Genomic DNA, 19,611 nt, shown 5'->3' with positions numbered 1-19,611 from the left:
GTGTAGATTGAGGGGAAAAAATTATTTAATCAATTTTAGAATAAGGTTGTAACGTAACCAAATGTGTGAAAAGTCAAGGAGTTTGAATACTTCCTGAATGCACTGTACGGTGCTGTTCCATGCCTGTGCAGCTTTAGCGTTATTAAACCACCTCAACTGGAATCCTACTTGTCTGTCATCTGTGTCCTTACCAGCACACGGGAGCAAGTAAAACCAAACCTAAAGAATATACAGTCCACCAAGTCCTCACTTACATAACCAAATAAGACACAATTTATTATATTTTAAGTTTATCGTAATAGAATAAAGATAGTACTTAATTGTTGTTAAGAGGCACATTGTCAGTCACGGTGCAGAATCCCTGGATGGGGACAATTTGGAGTTTACTGTCTTGCTCTTGGGTACAACAGCAGTCATTCGGACTTGGGATCAGATACCAGCAGCCCTTTAGGTGACAGTTCAGTTCCCATGTTTGTAATGTTCCGGCCTGGGTCTTGAGCCAACAACTTTCCCTCTAACATCTAGGCTACCTGACATGCATAGGTGGTGGTGTATACTAGACATGTACAGGTAACTGCCGAAATAATGGAAACGCTTGAGTAAATGAGGGATACAAAGTATATTGAAACCAGGTGCTTCCACACAGGTGTGTTTCCAGAGTTAGAGTTCCAGAATCTATGCCAAGTTGCATTGAAGCAGTTCTGGCTGCTGGTGGCCCAACAGCCTATTAAAATACGTTTTGTTGCCGTTTACTTTATTTTGGCAGTTACCTGTATGTCCCTGTTTGCTGTATGCTCCCTGTACGTTGTTTGATCTTAATGAGCTAGACAGGACAATTATAGGCTACTGGACATTCATGCTGTAACTGCACAGAAGACCAAATCTTGTCATGTGAGTTTGTGTTTGTGAGAGAAGAGAAAAAGAGGAATCCATTCACATTTTGGTCACTTGGCAGCCACTGTTATCCAGAGAGAAATCAGTGGGCTAGTCGTGTGTCTGCCCAAGTGTGACTTAGCAAAAGGACAAGCAAAAAATACTCAAAAATAGTGTATCAGTTTATTTATTTGCACGTTCATTGTGTTAACAAATTCAACAATTCAGCATTAGTGTAATATATTTAGCATAGACTTCATAGCATTATGCAGTTTAAACACATTTCAGAGTACTGGTCTTGTTTTGCATTTCCCCCACACACAACGTACAACTCTGACTTTCAATTATGACTGAGGCGGTGAATCATTGACAGCCAGTGGGATACTCACAACCCATTGATTTCTTTGTCTCTTTTTATTCACACCTCAGATTTGTCTGTACAACACACAACAGCGAAAGAGTGGGACGGGTTGTCATGGGAGGAAAAGGAGAGTGGACTAGAGAGAGGGATTCAGTCAGGGCCAAGGGATAGGAAGAGGGAAGGCCCCCAAACAGTTGAACACATTCACAGCGAGGGGAGAGCCCTTTGCCATTCCTGGGGGAACAATCACATACGCTAACGACAGGCGGCAGTGCATCTGCCTGATAGTGTTTGGGAACAAACTGTCATTTACACAAGGTTATACTGTATTTACATTTTGATATCTATAAAAAGAGGCTTTAATTAAGCTATGGATTTAGGAGAGGCCAGCAAAACAGAGGGTAACAAAGACAGAGCATCTAATTTTGGTTTGGATTATTCACTGATATGGGACATCGTTGCTGATCTTCGCAGAGTGCTTTCTGTGCTATTTACAAAAGGAAATGCTCATAGGAAGAAGAAACTGTTGAATATCAATCACAGGCACCTGTAATATACACAACCCCAGAATCTCAAAGTAAAGTCCGAAAGAAACAGTGAGAACATAGAAATAGGAAACTAGAAACTCGGTCAAAGATACAGAAACGGGAGAATGTACACAGTTTGTTTTCTAAAATATGTTAGATAGCAATTATGATACATCTTGATTTGATCTCTACTAAACCTTCCTGTCATGAACAGAACTCACAATGTTGCTAGCCAAAGACAACTCATCTCACCTCTCGCAGTAATTATGTCATGCACAGACACATGAGACAAAAAAACACTTGTGTCCTTATCAACAGACACATTGACAGCCATCCTTTCCCACAGAACAATGCTAAGATGCTGTCATCATTCTCCTTTCACCCTCCAAAAATGCTCCACTTTAACACTTTTTAAATATTGAACGCAACCCTTATTAGCGCGGCTACAGTTAGGAGCCTGAACACTACTCCTTTCTAGATGTACCGTTTAACTCTCCAGCAATGACAGAGCAATGAATAAAGATAACATCACACTATTCCTCAGCCACCATGTTAGAACCTCCTGGGCAAAGTTGACCAAACGGTGGACTACAACCCATTGGCTTTTCAGTGGTGAGACTGGGACATGCTTTAGCCTGTGCTCACACTACAAACTTGGGCATTGTAGCCTACCTTCAGGGCCCCATATGGTAAATACAAACACATTTCCAGGCTACTGCCCAGCACATCTTTGCCCAAGCCAAGACTAAGTGAGGTTATGGTGTTAGGGCTAATGCAATTTTACCTCACTCCAACGGCTCTTATATCCATATAATTAAATCATGCCCCAGACTGGAAGCCTTCTACAGAGACAAAGACAAAAGGATAGTCAGAGGACCTTCCTCTGAATTGGAAAGACTACCGTTTGAAAAATGTCTCTGTTATCAAAACCTGTGCGGCTGTTGCGATTTTTTTTTTTAAGTGCTGTGCAAATTATTCAAACATTATGAAACCAAAAGTCTGAAATGGGTTCCGAGACACAGTGCTTCTTAATGACAATTACATTTTGTTTCAACAAGTTGCCTTGATGTATAGTTTCGATGGAAACTGAAGATACTGTGCATGTATCGAACAAATTTCTCCAATCTCATGGCTGTGAGGGAAAACTATAGGACAAAGGACTTGAACTGCCCAGGATATTAGCCTCTTATGTTACAATAACTACATATAGATATTTGTTTTCAAAAGTATCAAAAGAGAGCCAAAAAAATAATAATCAGGTTCTGTGGCAAAAAAAAAAGTTTGATCAAATCAACCAGCGATAAAAACAAAAAGGTTGCTTTGGGCTTTTCAAAGTGCGATCGGATATACAAAATGTTCAGTATGCAGCCCAGATGTGCCTACTGCCTACTCTCAGTTCCATGTGGAATGTGATGACTTTCATAGGAAATTACACAACTGCCCGCTTAAACACTTACGAGTGCCAAAACCGCTATCGATGGTATCTACATAAAACTGTGATATGCCAAGCATTAACCAAAGAAGCTAGTTGAGTGACAACACCACGCAAATAACATGTAATAACAGACATTTATGGTCATTTATTTGCTAGCTCAAGTTAGCTCAAACTCAAGCTAGCTGTTTATAAGGACTCAGTTTGAGCACCTCAGAGGCCGGTGAAGCTGATTGTGTACAATGTTTACCTGTGTGTGAGTGTAGGGATATGCAACATTCAAGCCAAGTGGTTAGCAGTGTACACCTACAGTGAGATACAGTGTATACACACAGCAAAGAGACAGTGTGCAGTGACAGCTTGACTTCATTTGATCGCTATTGACTATCATAGTTCAAAAATCCTCTGACAGAATGGGGGCCGTGCTGTGGAGCAACAGCGGTGATAAACAGAGAGCAAGAGCTCGGGGAGAAGGGAGGGCAGCAGAACCAGAGCTGACACGTTGAAGCCTTTGTTGAATTCAGTGGATGAGACATCGCAGGAGATGAACATTTGCATTCTTACACAAACTCACCCCACACAAAATATATTTCAAAAAGATGGTGAGTTCAAACAGGGATCGATTGAGCCATTACCAATAGCATGACTATAAATTATACTCCATTCTACTCAATTACTTATTCTAATAAATTAACAGGAGAAAAGCACTGACATGCAAGTGTATACAGGGCCAAATGGCCACTGTGGAACAGCATATGAACTACAAAGCTCTCTCTGGTAAAATTGGTGATAGACAGACACAAAGTTACAGATCATTTCATGGCCTTCTGCTCATGTGGTCACCATGACAACAGATGTACTATAACGGCGTTCAGTACATTGAGATCCGTATAATTATAGCTTCCCGTGCTACATGGCTACAGCCTCGCCTCGACCAATCACGTCAGGTCTAAAAAATAAATGCACCAATGAAATGATAGGGAGAGCAACAGGAGTCACAAAGTAAAACCAGAAATCATCCATTTAACGGGGTAGACCCAATCCACTGAAGTTGTGTGCTACTGAGGAAGGGTTCAGTGAAGGAATATAACAGAGATTTGTAGCAGAGTGATTTTCCATCCCCTCAATTTAGATTGAACTGTTTTGATTAGCTCCACAATGCACTTGTCCTGCTTCTACACCTGCATTGCTTGCTGTTTGGGGCTTTAGGCTGGGTTTCTGTACAGCACTTTGTGACATCAGCTGATGTAAGAAGGGCTTTACAAATACATTTGGTTGATTGATTGACTTATCATAGACACATTGTTATATACTGAACGCAGGTTTTCCAACATGTTTGTGAACCGCAGGTGAATATTGTCCGATTGTTATGCCAGCGTTGGTCTGAATCTGCCCCACAAAATGAAATTCCCCATTTTGTCTCTGCCTCGCTAAAGTAGGATAAGAAAGGTGGCTTGAACTCGAGCCCATTTTACACTGTGCATGAAAAAGCTCTGACTCACGCAGTTTGACTACTGGGTTTCATGGGTTTTGTTGCTACATGTGACCTTACTGAAGAAACATATATGGTCCACATTGAAATTAAGAAACATAAATGTGGTGGTAGATGAGATCAAGACATCCCTATAGCCTCACCTGCCCATAACTTAAAAACACTTAGCGATGTCAGTATTATCCCGTGAATATTGTAATATAGTACTCTATCCTGCCCCATAATTTGACCACACTAATATTACCACTCCTGTTAAAAAAAAAAAACGTCCCTACTACTAAAACAGCCCCATCTCAAAATAAATTAACCACACCCTCTAATTAACATAAATCCTCCCATTTTTGTGCAGTACCAGGAGATACTTCCTGGTTTAAAGGGAATTGGTACACTAGGTTAAGAGAAAGTCTTGCATACTGTATTCTGTGGCCACATTCCTTCCCAGGTGTGTTTTATATTTAACTTGTTCAAGCAAGCAAGTAATTGAATGTTTATACATATGGGTGACAGGGGCTGGAGAACGAGCGTGGGTGGTTGTGACGCACTCTGATGTGAACTCTGATTGGATTAACCACATTCCCTTTACACCCCCACCCAACTGGTAGGACCACATAGATATCGCTAACAGTCTTGAATGTGTAGGCTATATATTTGTGTATACATTTGAATATGTCTTTTTATATTCAGATATAGATTTTGAAATCCTCAATCAAGTCTTTTGTCGTCAGTGATTCCTGAAAGTTTGGTCAGATTTTTCTCGGCCCCGGTGGTCGTCTCAACGGTTGCGGTCATTTTTCATAGAAGAGAGTGGTCCTACCTTACAAGTCCATGCTGGGTGGGGTTACGGTGGTCTAGTTGGGTCTCTTTATTTCAGACGGGAAGGGTTCTATTTCATTCTTTTATTTATTTTTCTAAGAGAATAGGATTGAAATAGTAGTGGTGGTTTTTCGACAGAATACCCACTCCGAGAAATTGCACGATTTTTGAAAATTTGGGGAGATTTTTCTGAGCTGTCCTAATACTCGCCCAGGGTGTGCCACTTGGCAATCTGCCGGCGGGGGTTGTCGCAGACCTCTCTCCAGTGGGTGACCCCAGTGGGCATGAGGCTCTGGCCACCCAGCACCAGGCGGCCCACCACCTCGTTCTTGGTGGTACGGTCGAAGTCGACCACCAGGAACTCCACGGAGACGTCGGCCAGCAGCTCGGCGGGCACGTCGTAGATGAATGACTCGTTGAAAACGGGGTTGAGTGTGCACTTTTTCACGTGCGTCTTCTTCTTGGCGATGCGCTTGTGGCTGTAGAACACGTTCACCTTCACGTATGGGTCTGTGAGGGATGGATAGAGGGGAAAGGGGGTGAGGTGTGTGTGTGTGTGTGTGTGTGTGTGTGTGTGTGTGTGTGTGTGTGTGTGTGTGTGTGTGTGTGTGTGACTTACTGCCTGACAGGCCAGTGATGTCCATCCTGGGCAGGTGTTTGGCCTTCAGCACCACCACATTGAGCCTGTGAGTGACAGGCTGGTAGGACAAAGACACCAGCAGCTCCCCACGGCTCACACACTGCAGAGAGAACGCAGGGTTAGAATGTAGATACACACTGCGGGGAGAAAACCTAGTTAGAACACACACATGCACACACAAAGTACACATACAGTACACTCATACACACAAAACCTGCCTTGCACACAAATAGTGCAGACATTATACATTATACGTCCATAACCCACTACCCACTTCATACACCATAGATAACTTCCGTTAAAGTAATATACTGTATGTAGACCTGCGGCTTTCCATGTCTTTCTGTTCATCTCGCTCTCCGTTTTACTCTCTTTCTCGTGAATTCCTATATACTACACCTAGGTGTCACTATGGCAACGCACTGTGGGAGGCGCCCCAAGGCTGAGCTTGAACTTAAAAAAAGAAGAACTAGAGAATTACCCGGGCCGGGACGTACGCGCGTGTGTGTTGGCATGCGTGCGTGTGCAAATCCGCTACCATCTGCACTGGGATCTGCATGCAAAGTATGACGTAAATAGATAGCCTCCTAATTTTCTCTAGTACAGTGCATCTGTAGCTTTTTCATTAACGAGCAGGACTTAACACCACATCTCATTTAGAATCCCCATTAGGGGAACTCTGCTCTGAGAAAGACTAGTCTATAAAAATAGTCTGAAACCACTGCAGTCTGTACACAACCATTTGTAGAGTACAATACTTCAGTTCCCTAACACTGTACTCCTTTTGACTATATTCTGAAGTACTCATGTAGTAAATGGTACATTTCATACTTAAAAGCACCTTTTGTGTATATAAATGAAAATGCCATAGAATCACTGCGGAGTGAAATGCAGAAAATGACCCACAATTTTAATCTTTCAAAAATATTTTCTCTAACGTACAATGCAAATGGTACATTTGTCATACTTTCAAGCATTTCTCATACTTTTTATTATATGAATGAACATACCATAAACTCAGTTTGCGCTTGGTTTATTTCTTTAAGTCTCCTATGGCATCATTAGTCAAGATGGGCTGAGAGAAAAATCCTAACAGCGCTAGGAGCTAGTGCTGCCATATAAACCAACGTGACATTTTGGACGCCTTGGGCTGAACGGGAGTTTTGATGCGTTTTAGCGCTCCTGTAGTATGGTGGAGAATCACAATGCTCAAAAGATACCTTTTTATGTTCTAAACGGGTAATAGCTTTTTTTGAACAACCACTAAGTGTGTGAGCTACCGCTGTCGTAATGAGTGTGACGTCTTTTCTGCTCCCCACTTCAATAATTTAAGCTTCCCCCTCCACTTAAGTCCCCCTCCCCGATAAAAGTTTCATGGACGTCTCCTCTGGACTTATGGTCCAGCCACACTCCTTTTTATCGCAGCGCCATCTCGCTTTCTCTCCGTTCAATAACGCCCTTCTCTCTAATTCGTCCCCTACTACTGTATCATCCATCTCTCTCTTTCTCGTGTACTCAGTCTTTTTTCCTTCTTCATTTGTTCAGCAGCATCACACTCTTTCTCCTCTTCATCAGTAGACACCCATGTCTCTCTTTTCCATTTACTCAAACTAATCTGTCTCTCCCTCTCCTATTTATGTCTTGTTCCTTCTCTCTCTCTCTCTCTCCACTGGAAGATCGATTCCCTCTCGTCTCTAAACCGCTTCAGGCTGCAGTAAAATGGGAGGGAATTCAATTTAAGGCCCTCTTCTGAACGAAGGAGTAAAGAGATGAGGAGAGAGAGAGATGGAAGGAGAGGAAGAAAGGGAGAGAGGGGGTAGAGAGAGACAGATAACAGAGAGGAAGATGAGAGACAGGGAGGGAAAGAGAGAGGAAATGGTAGAAGAATGTACTGATACATCTCTATAGGAGGCAGAGAGAGAGAGGGATGTGAAATAGTGTGACTGCATGGAGATGAAATTGAGAATGTTGGAGTGGGTGTATGTGTATATGGGAGGAAGGTATTATGCATGTGTGTATACATATCTGTACTGCCTCGCTTGACAGGCTTACATTGGCACTGGGAATGATACTTATGCATGTAATGTGTTTACACATGTGTCGTGTGGGCATGACTGTGCACGTGTGTGTGTGTCTGCTACTGTCTTCGAAGAGTGGAAAAGAAACAGGTTGTGTGTGCTGAATGAGTCTCTCTGTGTGTGTGTGTGTGTGTGTGTGTGTGTGTGTGTGGTATGCATTCAGGTTCCTCTGTAATCTTTTTCTCAGTGCAGATTGTGTTGTGCGGAGGTCTCTCTCAGTCTCTCCCTCTCTGCGCTAAGTGTGGGGCTCTTTCTTGTCAATGGGAGTAGCCTACCCCCTCTATTTCTCTTTCTCTCTCCATTACCCTCTCTTCTCTCCATTGCCCTCCCTCTCGTCTCCATCTTTCTGCTCTGTCTATACCCCCCCTCTCTCTCTCTCTCCCCCCCCCTCTCTCTCTCTCATATCTCGGTCTCCCCCCCCCTCTCTCTCTCTCAGTTTCTCCCCCCCTCTCTCTCTCTCATATCTCGGTCTCCCCCCCCCCCCTCTCCCCCCTCTCTCGCTCTCTCCCCCCCCTCTCGCTCCCTCCTTCCCCTCTCGCTCCCTCCTTCCCCTCTCGCTCCCTACCCTCTCCCTTTCCCCTCTCTCCCTCCCTTTCCCCTCTCTCCCTCTCCCTCCCTCTCTCTCTCTCCCTTTCCCCTCTCTCTCTCTCCCTTTCCCCTCTCTCTCTCTCCCTTTCCCCTCTCTCTCTCTCCCTTTCCCCTCTCTCTCTCTCCCTTTCCCCTCTCTCTCTCCCCTTTCCCCTCTCTCTCTCCCTTTCCCCTCTCTCTCTCCCTTTCCCCTCTCTCTCTCCCTTTCCCCTCTCTCTCCCTTTCCCCTCTCTCTCCCTTTCCCCCCTCTCTCCCTTTCCCCCCTCTCTCTCTCTGTCAGTTAGGGACCATGTGTAATGATGTGGGGATGAGGCTTTTGTGTCCGGTGCCGACTCTAATGGATGTCTTCCTACAGTCAGAGATAAGACCAGCTTCTCTCAGCTTTTATGGGCCTAATGGGCCTCCAGTCAACACACACGTTGCAGCTGCATGTGTGTATGTGGAATGTTTGTGAGACATCTGCAATAACTAAAAAGCAAACAAGCCAGGATTGGTTAATATATTATTTATACCATTTCATCATTCATATTGAAATCTGTAGACATTTATTTTGCAAATGTATCGCCTTTCTGCCAACTTTTCTTCCCCCTCTCTCTCATTATCCCTCCCCCTCTTCATCTCTAGTGTTGCTGGCCATAAAAGCCCCTCAACTGTTCCACTTCTCCATCCTTCTCTCCCTCACCATTCCAACTCCTCCCTCTATCCTCAAATTCTGTCTACTCATCTCTCTATGAATTGCTCTCTTTTACCACACCCCATTCCCTCCCTCCCTCCCTTTCCCCTGGCCCTCATTCTAGAGTCTCATTCTAGAGTCTCATTCTAGAGTCTCTAAAAAAGGTAATAAATACAAGTAATTCCTTCTCTCCTCCCTCCATCCTTTCCCTTCCTCACCTGGATGTGTCTCTTGCTGATCTGTTGGGTGATGTGAACTCGTCCCGTGCTGGGGTCCACCCCGGCCAGAGGCACTGCCGCCTCCCCGATGACATCATCACGGGCGAAGCGGTCAAAGCTGAGCACCAGGAAGTGCAGTGTGAGGTCGGGCAGTGTGCTGTAGGCCACGCCGTAGAACGTAAACGTCTCGTCAAACACTGGCTCCAGGGTCTTCCTCAGGACGCGGGTCTGCAGAGCAATTGGTCATATTTCAGTCTGGTTGCTATTGTGACAATAGCATTTAAACAGTTACACTTACAGTAACAGTTACACTTGCAGTAACACTTAAACAGTTAGTGACAAAACTCTTTTACAATACAAAATGAGAGGGATAATGCAAGGGTCTTCAAACTTTTCTTGCCCAGGGCCCCAATCATGTTTGCATACTAAAAAAATAAAAAATAATGTTCTTATTTTTATCTAATTCTGTAATAATGAAAATTCTAATAATTCAATAATAAAAGTATTAGGCTAATTGGGACCGCAACCCCAAATACCTAAACCGCAAACCCAACAAAGCAAATCAAGGATCAACCCTGTAGGTAGGAAGAAACCTCCAGAGGAACCAGACTCACCTTGACCCGATGCTTCTTTTCTGGCAGTATTGTCATCTTCACGTAGGGGTCCGAGCTACCCGCCTGCTCGTCCACGGCCGGCAGACCCTGGGCGCCAACAATGGTCACCACCAGCGCCTTCTTGGGGAAGTTGTAGTCCACGGACAGGCTGAGGGTGCCTAGGGCAGCGTGCGGCGTGGTGGTGCCCTCCCCCTGGCACGGGGTAAAGGGCGAGGCTGTCTTGCTGGCATCACAGCTACTGCTACTGCTGTTACCTCCGGAGCTGCTCTCCAGGCAGCAGTAGTCGGCTCGGATGGGCAGCGCCCGCTCTAGCCTGGGCTGTTCAGCAGGAGGCAGCAGGTGGCTCATCTGCAGGTGGGTGGAGCCGTTGAGCAGGCCCGTTTCTGGGTCAGCGTCCACCAGCATCACCCTTCCTCCCCCTCTTCCTCGCTCGCCATTACGACCCCACTCGACGCCGGATCCGCCGCCATTTCGCGAGGAGCCCGGGCGTCGACCCACGCGGACGATCTTCTTGTTACTGAGTGTCTCCGGGTAGATGCTGATTCCCTTGAGCATGTGGATAAACTTGTAGGGCGGGTCCACGGCCGGGTCGCAGGGTCCCGATTGGAGCTTGTAGCTGCCTATCATCTGACGGTACCGACGCTGGCAGCAGGTCCAGAGGAAGACTGCCACCGTGACCGAGACCACCAGGACCCCGGCGCCCAGGAAGCCGGCCAGCACCGGGGACACCTCTGAGAGGGGCGAGGAGGGGAATGAGGGACAGGGAGAGAGCATGGAAATCTTATTCATTTTATTAGAAAATTTCCTTTCCATCGTTATTCACCTCATTCCTTCAATACCGATGGGTTGAAAGCCTTACTAACAGGTAGATTATGCCTTCTAAAAACTGCCTTCAACAAACAAATGAAGAACACGTGCGGAATGAAAACACATAATGAAACAGAAGGTTGTATTCCATCAAAAAGCATAATTCCCTGCCTAAAGTGAGAAGATGAAAGGCTGTCAAAAATATGTGCTAAAAAGCAGGAAAACTGGTTAACCTTGTAAAATGGATGGACTTGGTCAAAGTATTTCAAATCTTTTCCCTGTTCACGTTTCTTGGGGCCTTGCCACATACAGTCAGTCAGATGAGGAAGTTGAAGTTACTGTAATCCTATTGCAACGGCTTATACTATGTTCTACACTATGTTCTACCCGGCGCGTTTTGGAAAACACACAACACCACTGACCTACATTTGGACTAAGCATGTGACCCAGTTTAAAAAGTGACTGACAGCTGTGGCACCAGCCTGGATCTAAGCTTCGGCTGGCACTTTATTTGACAGTACACATTTAACTGGTATTCAAAATCAAATCAAATTTTATTTGGCACATGCGCCGAAATGCTTACTTACAAGCCCTAAACCAACAATGCAGTTTTAAGAGAAATAAGTGTTAAGAAAATATTTACTAAATAAACCAAAGTAAAAAATAAAAGAGCAACAATAAAATAAAATAACGAGGCTTTATACAGGGGGTACTGGTACCAAGTCAATGTGTGGGGGTACAGGTTAGTCAAGGTAATTGACGTAATATGTACATGTAGGCAGAGGTAGTGACTATGCATAGATAATAAACAGAGAGTAGGGGGGGGGGGGTTCAATGCAAATAGTCCAGGTAGCCATTTGATTAGCTGTTCAGAAGTCTTATGGCTTGGGGGTAGAAGCTGTTATTCTTAACAAGAAGCCTTTTGGACCTAGACTTGGAGCTCCGTACCGCTTGCCATGCGGTAGCAGAGAGAATAGTCAATGACTACGGTGGCTGGAGTCTTTGGCAATTTTTAGGACCTTCCTCTGACACCGCCTGGTATATAGGTCCTGGATGGCAGGAAGCTTGGTCCCAGTGATGTACTGGGCCATACGCACTACAGTCAGTAGCGCCTTGAGGGCAGAGGCCGAGCAGTTGCCATACCTTAAATAGTGGTGCGAAATAAAGTGCTAACTAGTTCTGAGGTGTGGCTATGGATGTGAGGAGAAAGGTGAGGTTAAGGACACAGGGGGAGAACTTCTCTGAAAATATAATTTTTAAGAGATGGATAGATAAGAGCAACAAACATGAGTGATGGAATATTTGGTATTCTGATAAAGGAAAACTATACTATGGCATTTCTATATTAACTATAGTAAATTAACATAAGCGGTGCAATATGTTAGCTAGTTATAAACACAATCAGTGAATTTAAGGGTCAAATTATTAATGAACAGTGCATAGCATTGTGTATTGTGAGTCACTGAAAATGAGTAACAGAAATATAGTTGGATTGATGTTGATATAGACACTGAAACCAGTCAGGGAACGCTTCACTGTGTAGAATATTAAGCACGACAAGGTATTATATTAGGAACAAATCTGAATAAAGTATTCCATTACTGTGGCCATGTTCTTGCATGGAGAAAAAAAAAGAGTATGTTGATCTCTATGATGTACAGTGCAGAGTACTCTTTACTGTTTGACTGTCCATTCAGGTTCAATATTGGTGTCTGTAGACTGTATGTGACAAACTTGAAAACACTCATTGTAGTAGAAGTACAGTGCATTCGAAAAGTGTTCAGACCTCTTTACTTTTTCCACATTTTGTTACGTTACAGCCTTATTCGAAAATTGATTAAATAATTCCCCCCCCCCTCAAAAACAGGTTTAGACATTTTTGCTAATTTATTAAAAGTAAAAAAATGAAATGACATTTATATAAGTATTCAGACCCTTTACTCAGTACTTTGTTAAAGCACCTTTGGCAGCGATTACAGCCTCCAGTCTTCTTAGCTGTGACGCTACAAGCTTGTATTTACAGGTACAGGTGCATCAAAGCTGTAATCTATCAAAACATCTATCTCAAGACCATCAGACTGATAAACAGCAATCACTAACTCAGAGGCTGCTGCCTACATTGAGACCCAATAACTGGCCACTAAATGGGTCACTAGTCCCTTTATACAACGCCACTCTAAATAATGCCACTTTATTAATGTTTACATATCTTACATTACTCATATCACATGTATATACTGTATTTTATATATATTTGCCTATGCCGCTCGGCCATCACTCATCCATATACTTACATGTACATATTCTCATTCACCCCTTTAGATGTGTGTATTAGGTAGCTGTTGGGGATTGTTAGATTACTTGTTAAATATTACTGCACTGTCGGAACTAGAAGCACAAGCACTTCGCTACACTTGCATTAACATCTGCTAACCATGTGTATGTGACAAATCAAATTTGATTTGATTTACTTGGGGAGTTTCTCCAGTTCTTCTCTGTAGATCCTCTCAAGCTCTGTCACGTTGGATGGAGAGCATTGCTGCACAGCTGTTTTCAGGTCTCTCAAGAGGTTCAAGTCCGGGCTCTGGCTGGGCCACTCAAGGACATTGAGACTTGTCCCGAAGCCACTCCTGCGTTGTCTTGGCTGTGTGCTTAGGGTTGTTGTCCTGTTGGAAGGTGAACCCAGTCTGAGGTCCTGAGCACCCTGAAGCAGGTTTTCATCAAGGATCTCTATGTACTTTGCTCAGTTCATCTTTCCCTCGATCCAGACTAGTCTCCCAGTCTATGCCGCTGAAAAACATCCCAACAGCATGATGCTGCCACCACCATGCTTCACCGTAGGGACGGTGCCAGGTTTCCTCCAGACGTGATGCTTGGCATTCAGGCCAAAGAGTTCAGTCTTCATTTCATCAGACCAGAGAATCTTGTTTCTCATGGTCCGAGTGTCCTTTCGGTGCCTTTTGGCAAACTCCAAGCAGGCTGTCATGCTACTTTTACTGAGGAGTGGCTTCCATCTGGCCACTCTACCATAAAGACCTGATTGGCAGAGTGCTGCAGAGATGGTTGTCCTTCTGGAAGGTTCTCCCGTCTCCACAGAGGAACTATGGAGCTCTATCAGAGCGACCTCCTTGACCAAGGCCCTTCTCTCTCCTGATTGCTCAGTTTGGTCGGACAGCCAGCTCTAGGAACAGTCTTGGTGGTTCCAAACTTCTTCCATTTAAGGAGGCCACTGTGTTCTTGGGGACCTTCAATGCCGCAGAAAGTTTTTGGCACCCTTCCCCAGATCTGTGCCTCGACACAATCCTGTCTCGGAGCTCTACGGACAATTCCTTCGACCTCATAGCTTGGTTTTTGTTCTGACATGCACTGTCAACTGTGGGACCTTATATAGACAGGTGTGTGCCTTCCCAAATAATGTCCAATCAATTGAATTTACCACAGGTGGACTCCAATCAAGTTGTAGAAACATCTCAAGGATGATCAATGGAAACAGGATGCACCTGAGCTCAATTCAGAGTCTCATAGCAAAGGGTCTGAATACTTATGTAAATAAGGTATTACTGTTTTGAACTTTTAATTCATTTGCAAAAAAATCAAAAAATGTTTTTTCTCTTTGTCATTATGGACTATTGTGTGTAGATTTCCTCTGTTTTTAATTAATCCATTTTTAGAATAAGGCAGTAACGTAACAAAATGTGGAAAAAGTCAAGGGTCTGAATATTTTCCGAATGTACTGTAGGTACTTCATCAACTCAACAGTGGCGGTTCTAGACCATTTCAACTGGGGGGGGGGGGCCAAGCTGGGGCCAGTTGTACTGTTAGAGGGGCCAGTTACAGACGTTATTGTTGTCATCGTTTTCTTCACTGCATTGCATTGCAGGCAAAAGACCATGTTCATAATCATCATCGTTGCCACTGTCTAATAACGGATGTAAAAAATGTGTTATGTACAAATTATTTCATACTCCACATTTAGGGGGGCCACAAGGGGGTCCAAAATTGTTGTCACAGGGGCACTGCCCCCCCCCCAGAACCGCCACTCAAGACCCTCTGAACCCTGTTGTTTTGACAGCCATTTTGATGTTACAAAACACAACTGTATTGGTCACAACATCTATGGCGGCATTTCCTTCAAAACCTCTTTGTAAGTCATCTATTAGAATGGGGCAATACTTAGTGTTGTTCTGGCTCAGGCAAGTCTTGCTTACGTTTTTACTTACAATCTCTTCAGTACTGACTCAATCTCTGAGTAACCTGAGCGAGATCGCCTCTTCACCAACCCTGTAGTCACAAACATGCACACACACTGTAGTCGGTGTTGTAAAGAGTCCAAAGACTAACCTGAGTGAGAGCAATACCTTCTTGGTCCCGTGTGGCTCAGTTGGTAGAGCATGGTGCTTGCAATGCCAAGGTTGTGGGTACGATTCCCATGGGGGACCAGTACAAAAAAAACTAGTTTGAAAATGTTTGTACTCGCTACTGTAATAGTTTCATGTTCAAATGTTCAAAGGGACCGATTGACAGAGGCACAATGCCTATCTTTGAGTAAGTAGTGGGTTTTCTGTCTTGTTGCCAATGTTTAAACTACAGTGGGAATAAAAAGTATGTGAACCCTTTGGAATTACCTGGATTTCTGCATAAATTGGTCATAACATTTGATCTGATCTTCATCTAAGTCACAACAATAGACACAGTCTGCTTAAACAAATAACACAAACAATTATAATTTGTCATGTCTTTATTGAACACACGGTGTAAACATTCACATTGCAGGTTGGAAAAAGTACAGTTGAAGTCGGAAGTTTACATACACTTAGGTTGGAGTCATTTTTTTTTCAACCACTCCACACATTTCTTGTTAACAAACTATAGTTTTGGCAAGTCGGTTAGGACATCTGTGTGCATGACACGAGTAATTTTCCCAACAATTGTTAACAAACAGATTATTTCACTTAATTACAATTCTAGTGGGTCAGAAGTGTACATACACTAAATTGACTGTGCCTTTAAAAAGCTTGTAAAATTCCAGAAAATTATGTCATGGCTTTAGAAGCTTCTGATAGGCTAATTCACATCATTTCAGTCAATTGGAGGTGTACCTGTGGATGTATTTCCAGGCCTACCTTCAAACTCAGTGCCTCTTTGCTTGACATCATGGTAAAAGAAATCAATCAATCAAGACCTCAGAAAAAAACATTGTAGACCTCTACAAGTCTGGTTGGGAGCAATTTCCAAACGCCTGAAGGTACCACGTTCATCTGTACAAACAATAATATGCAAGTATAAACACCATGGGACCACGCCGCCGTCATACCACTCAGGAAGGAGACACCTTCTGTCCCCTAGAGATGAACGTACTTAGGTGCGAAAAGTGCAAATCAATCCCTGAACAACAGCAAAGGACCTTGTGAAGATGCTGGAGGAAACAGGTACAAACGTATCTATATCCACAGTAAAACGAGTCCTATATCAACATAACCTGAAAGGCCGCTCAGCAAAGAAGAAGCCACTGCTCAAAAACCGCCATAAAAAAGCCAGACTACGGTTTGCAACTGCAAATGGTGACTGGTGCACTTCACAAAATAGATGGCATCATGAGGAAGGAACATTATGTGGATATGTTTACCTGTTGCTAGGCAGTTGCTAGGGACATTCCTGAAAGAAGCTAGCTAGCTAACAAGGAGTGTCTAGTTGGCAGAAGAGAAGAAGGGACAAAGAAGGGACAAAGTGGGACAAAATAAGGACAGAAGAAAAGGGAAAGGGGACATTAAGGTGAAGCAGTCCTCTAAAGACACAAAAGACAATAATACAAGAAACAACACTTCTATTGCCTCTCCCTCTACGATACGCACTTCCGGTTTGGTTTGGAGCGAGTAGTTGCATTCCGCTTTGCTCCACAGGTAGTATTACAGGTAGTATTACATTTCATTTCATTACAGTACAACAGTTTGATTTGTTTGATCTTAGCTGGCTACATAGCCGTCTTTGTATCCAAGATAATTGTGTAGTCTAGAGTAATTGTCGAGGTTACCTAGCCAGTTAGAGGTTACCTAGCCAGCTACACTTTCAAACAAAGTCAACATCGCAGCCACTGCTAGCTAGCCTATTTCACCAGCCAGCAGTACTATATCATTTTAGTCAATAAGATTTTTTGCAACGTAAGCTTAACTTTCTGAACATTCGAGACGTGTAGTCCACTTGTCATTCCAATCTCCTTTGCATTAGCGTAGCCTCTTCTGTAGCCTGTCAACTATGTGTCTGTCTATCCCTGTTCTCTCCTCTCTGCACAGACCATACAAACGCTTCACACCTCGTGGCCGCTGCTACTCTAACCTGGTGGTCCCAGCGCGCACGACCCACGTGGAGTTCCAGGTCTCAGGCAGCCTCTGGAACTGCCGATCTGCGGCCAACAAGGCAGAGTTCATCTCAGCCTATGCTTCCCTCCAGTCCCTCGACTTCTTGGCACTGACGGAAACATGGATTACCACTGATAACACTGCTACTCCTACTGCTCTCTCCTCGTCTGCCCACGTGTTCTCGCACACCCCGAGAGCTTCTGGTCAGCGGGGTGGTGGCACTGGGATCCTCATCTCTCCCAAGTGGACATTCTCTCTTTCTCTCCTGACCCATCTGTCTATCGCCTCCTTTGAATTCCATGCTGTCACAGTTACCAGCCCTTTCAAGCTTAACATCCTTATCATTTATCGCCCTCCAGGTTCCCTTGGAGAGTTCATCAATGAGCTTGACGCCCTGATAAGTTCCTTTCCTTAGGATGGCTCACCTCTCACAGTTCTGGGTGACTTTAACCTCCCCACGTCTACCTTTGACTCATTCCTCTCTGCCTCCTTCTTTCCACTCCTCTCCTCTTTTGACCTCACCCTCTCACCTTCCCCCCCTACTCACAAGGCAGGCAATACGCTTGACCTCATCTTTACTAGATGCTGTTCTTCCACTAATCTCATTGCAACTCCCCTCCAAGTCTCCGACCACTACCTTGTATCCTTTTCCCTCTCGCTCTCATCCAACACTTCCCACACTGCCCCTACTCGGATGGTATCGCGCCGTCCCAACCTTCGCTCTCTCTCCCCCGCTACTCTCTCCTCTTCCATCCTATCATCTCTTCCCTCTGCTCAAACCTTCTCCAACCTATCTCCTGATTCTGCCTCCTCAACCCTCCTCTCCTCCCTTTCTGCATCCTTTGACTCTCTATGTCCCCTATCCTCCAGGCCGGCTCGGTCCTCCCCTCCTGCTCCGTGGCTCGACGACTCATTGCGAGCTCACAGAACAGGGCTCCGGGCAGCCGAGCGGAAATGGAGGAAAACTCGCCTCCCTGCGGACCTGGCATCCTTTCACTCCCTCCTCTCTACATTCTCCTCTTCTGTCTCTGCTGCTAAAGCCAATTTCTACCACTCTAAATTCCAAGCATCTGCCTCTAACCCTAGGAAGCTCTTTGCCACCTTCTCCTCCCTCCTGAATCCTCCTCCCCCTCCTCCCCCCTCCTCCCTCTCTGCTGATGACTTCGTCAACCATTTTGAAAAGAAGGTCGACGACATCCGATCCTCGTTTGCTAAGTCAAACGACACCGCTGGTTCTGCTCACACTGCCCTACCCTGTGCTTTGTCCTCTTTCTCCCCTCTCTCTCCAGATGAAATCTCGCGTCTTGTGACGGCCGGCCGCCCAACAACCTGCCCGCTTGACCCTATCCCCTCCTCTCTTCTCCAGACCATTTCCGGAGACCTTCTCCCTTACCTCACCTCGCTCATCAACTCATCCTTGACCGCTGGCTACGTCCCTTCCGTCTTCAAGAGAGCGAGAGTTGCACCCCTTCTGAAAAAACCTACACTCGATCCCTCCGATGTCAACAACTACAGACCAGTATCCCTTCTTTCTTTTCTCTCCAAAACTCTTGAACGTGCCGTCCTTGGCCAGCTCTCCTGCTATCTCTCTCAGAATGACCTTCTTGATCCAAATCAGTCAGGTTTCAAGACTAGTCATTCAACTGAGACTGCTCTTCTCTGTGTCACGGAGGCGCTCCGCACTGCTAAAGCTAACTCTCTCTCCTCTGCTCTCATCCTTCTAGACCTATCGGCTGCCTTTGATACTGTGAACCATCAGATCCTCCTCTCCACCCTCTCCGAGCTGGGCATCTCCGGCGCGGCCCACGCTTGGATTGCGTCCTACCTGACAGGTCGCTCCTACCAGGTGGCGTGGCGAGAATCTGTCTCCGCACCACGTGCTCTCACCACTAGTGTCCCCCAGGGCTCTGTTCTAGGCCCTCTCCTATTCTCGCTATACACCAAGTCACTTGGCTCTGTCATATCCTCACATGGTCTCTCCTATCATTGCTATGCAGACGACACACAATTAATCTTCTCCTTTCCCCCCTCTGATAACCAGGTAGTGAATCGCATCTCTGCATGTCTGGCAGACATATCAGTGTGGATGACGGATCACCACCTCAAGCTGAACCTCGGCAAGACGGAGCTGCTCTTCCT

The 19,611-nt window shown here is 44.9% G+C and overlaps 1 protein-coding gene across 1 annotated transcript in view; it reads right to left on the bottom strand.

Moving 5' to 3' along the window:
* Positions 1-1,042: 1,042 nt before the first annotated feature.
* Positions 1,043-19,611, bottom strand: part of LOC139554788 (synaptotagmin-11-like) — a 31,599-nt gene continuing 13,030 nt past the window's right edge. The window contains exons 2-5 of the mRNA XM_071367936.1: positions 10,310-11,040; positions 9,696-9,923; positions 6,118-6,238; positions 1,043-6,008 (exon numbers count right to left, since the gene is read on the bottom strand). Coding sequence (XP_071224037.1) covers positions 5,698-6,008; positions 6,118-6,238; positions 9,696-9,923; positions 10,310-11,040 — 1,391 coding nt within the window. The 3' untranslated portion in view covers positions 1,043-5,697. The remainder of the gene's footprint in view (positions 6,009-6,117; positions 6,239-9,695; positions 9,924-10,309; positions 11,041-19,611) is intronic.

This window comes from Salvelinus alpinus, chromosome 26 (assembly GCF_045679555.1).
Source record: "Salvelinus alpinus chromosome 26, SLU_Salpinus.1, whole genome shotgun sequence".
In the NCBI taxonomy this organism is placed as follows: domain Eukaryota; kingdom Metazoa; phylum Chordata; class Actinopteri; order Salmoniformes; family Salmonidae; genus Salvelinus; species Salvelinus alpinus.
The sequence above is the reverse complement of the archived record's forward strand: the minus strand, read 5'-3'. Positions and strand labels throughout refer to the sequence as shown.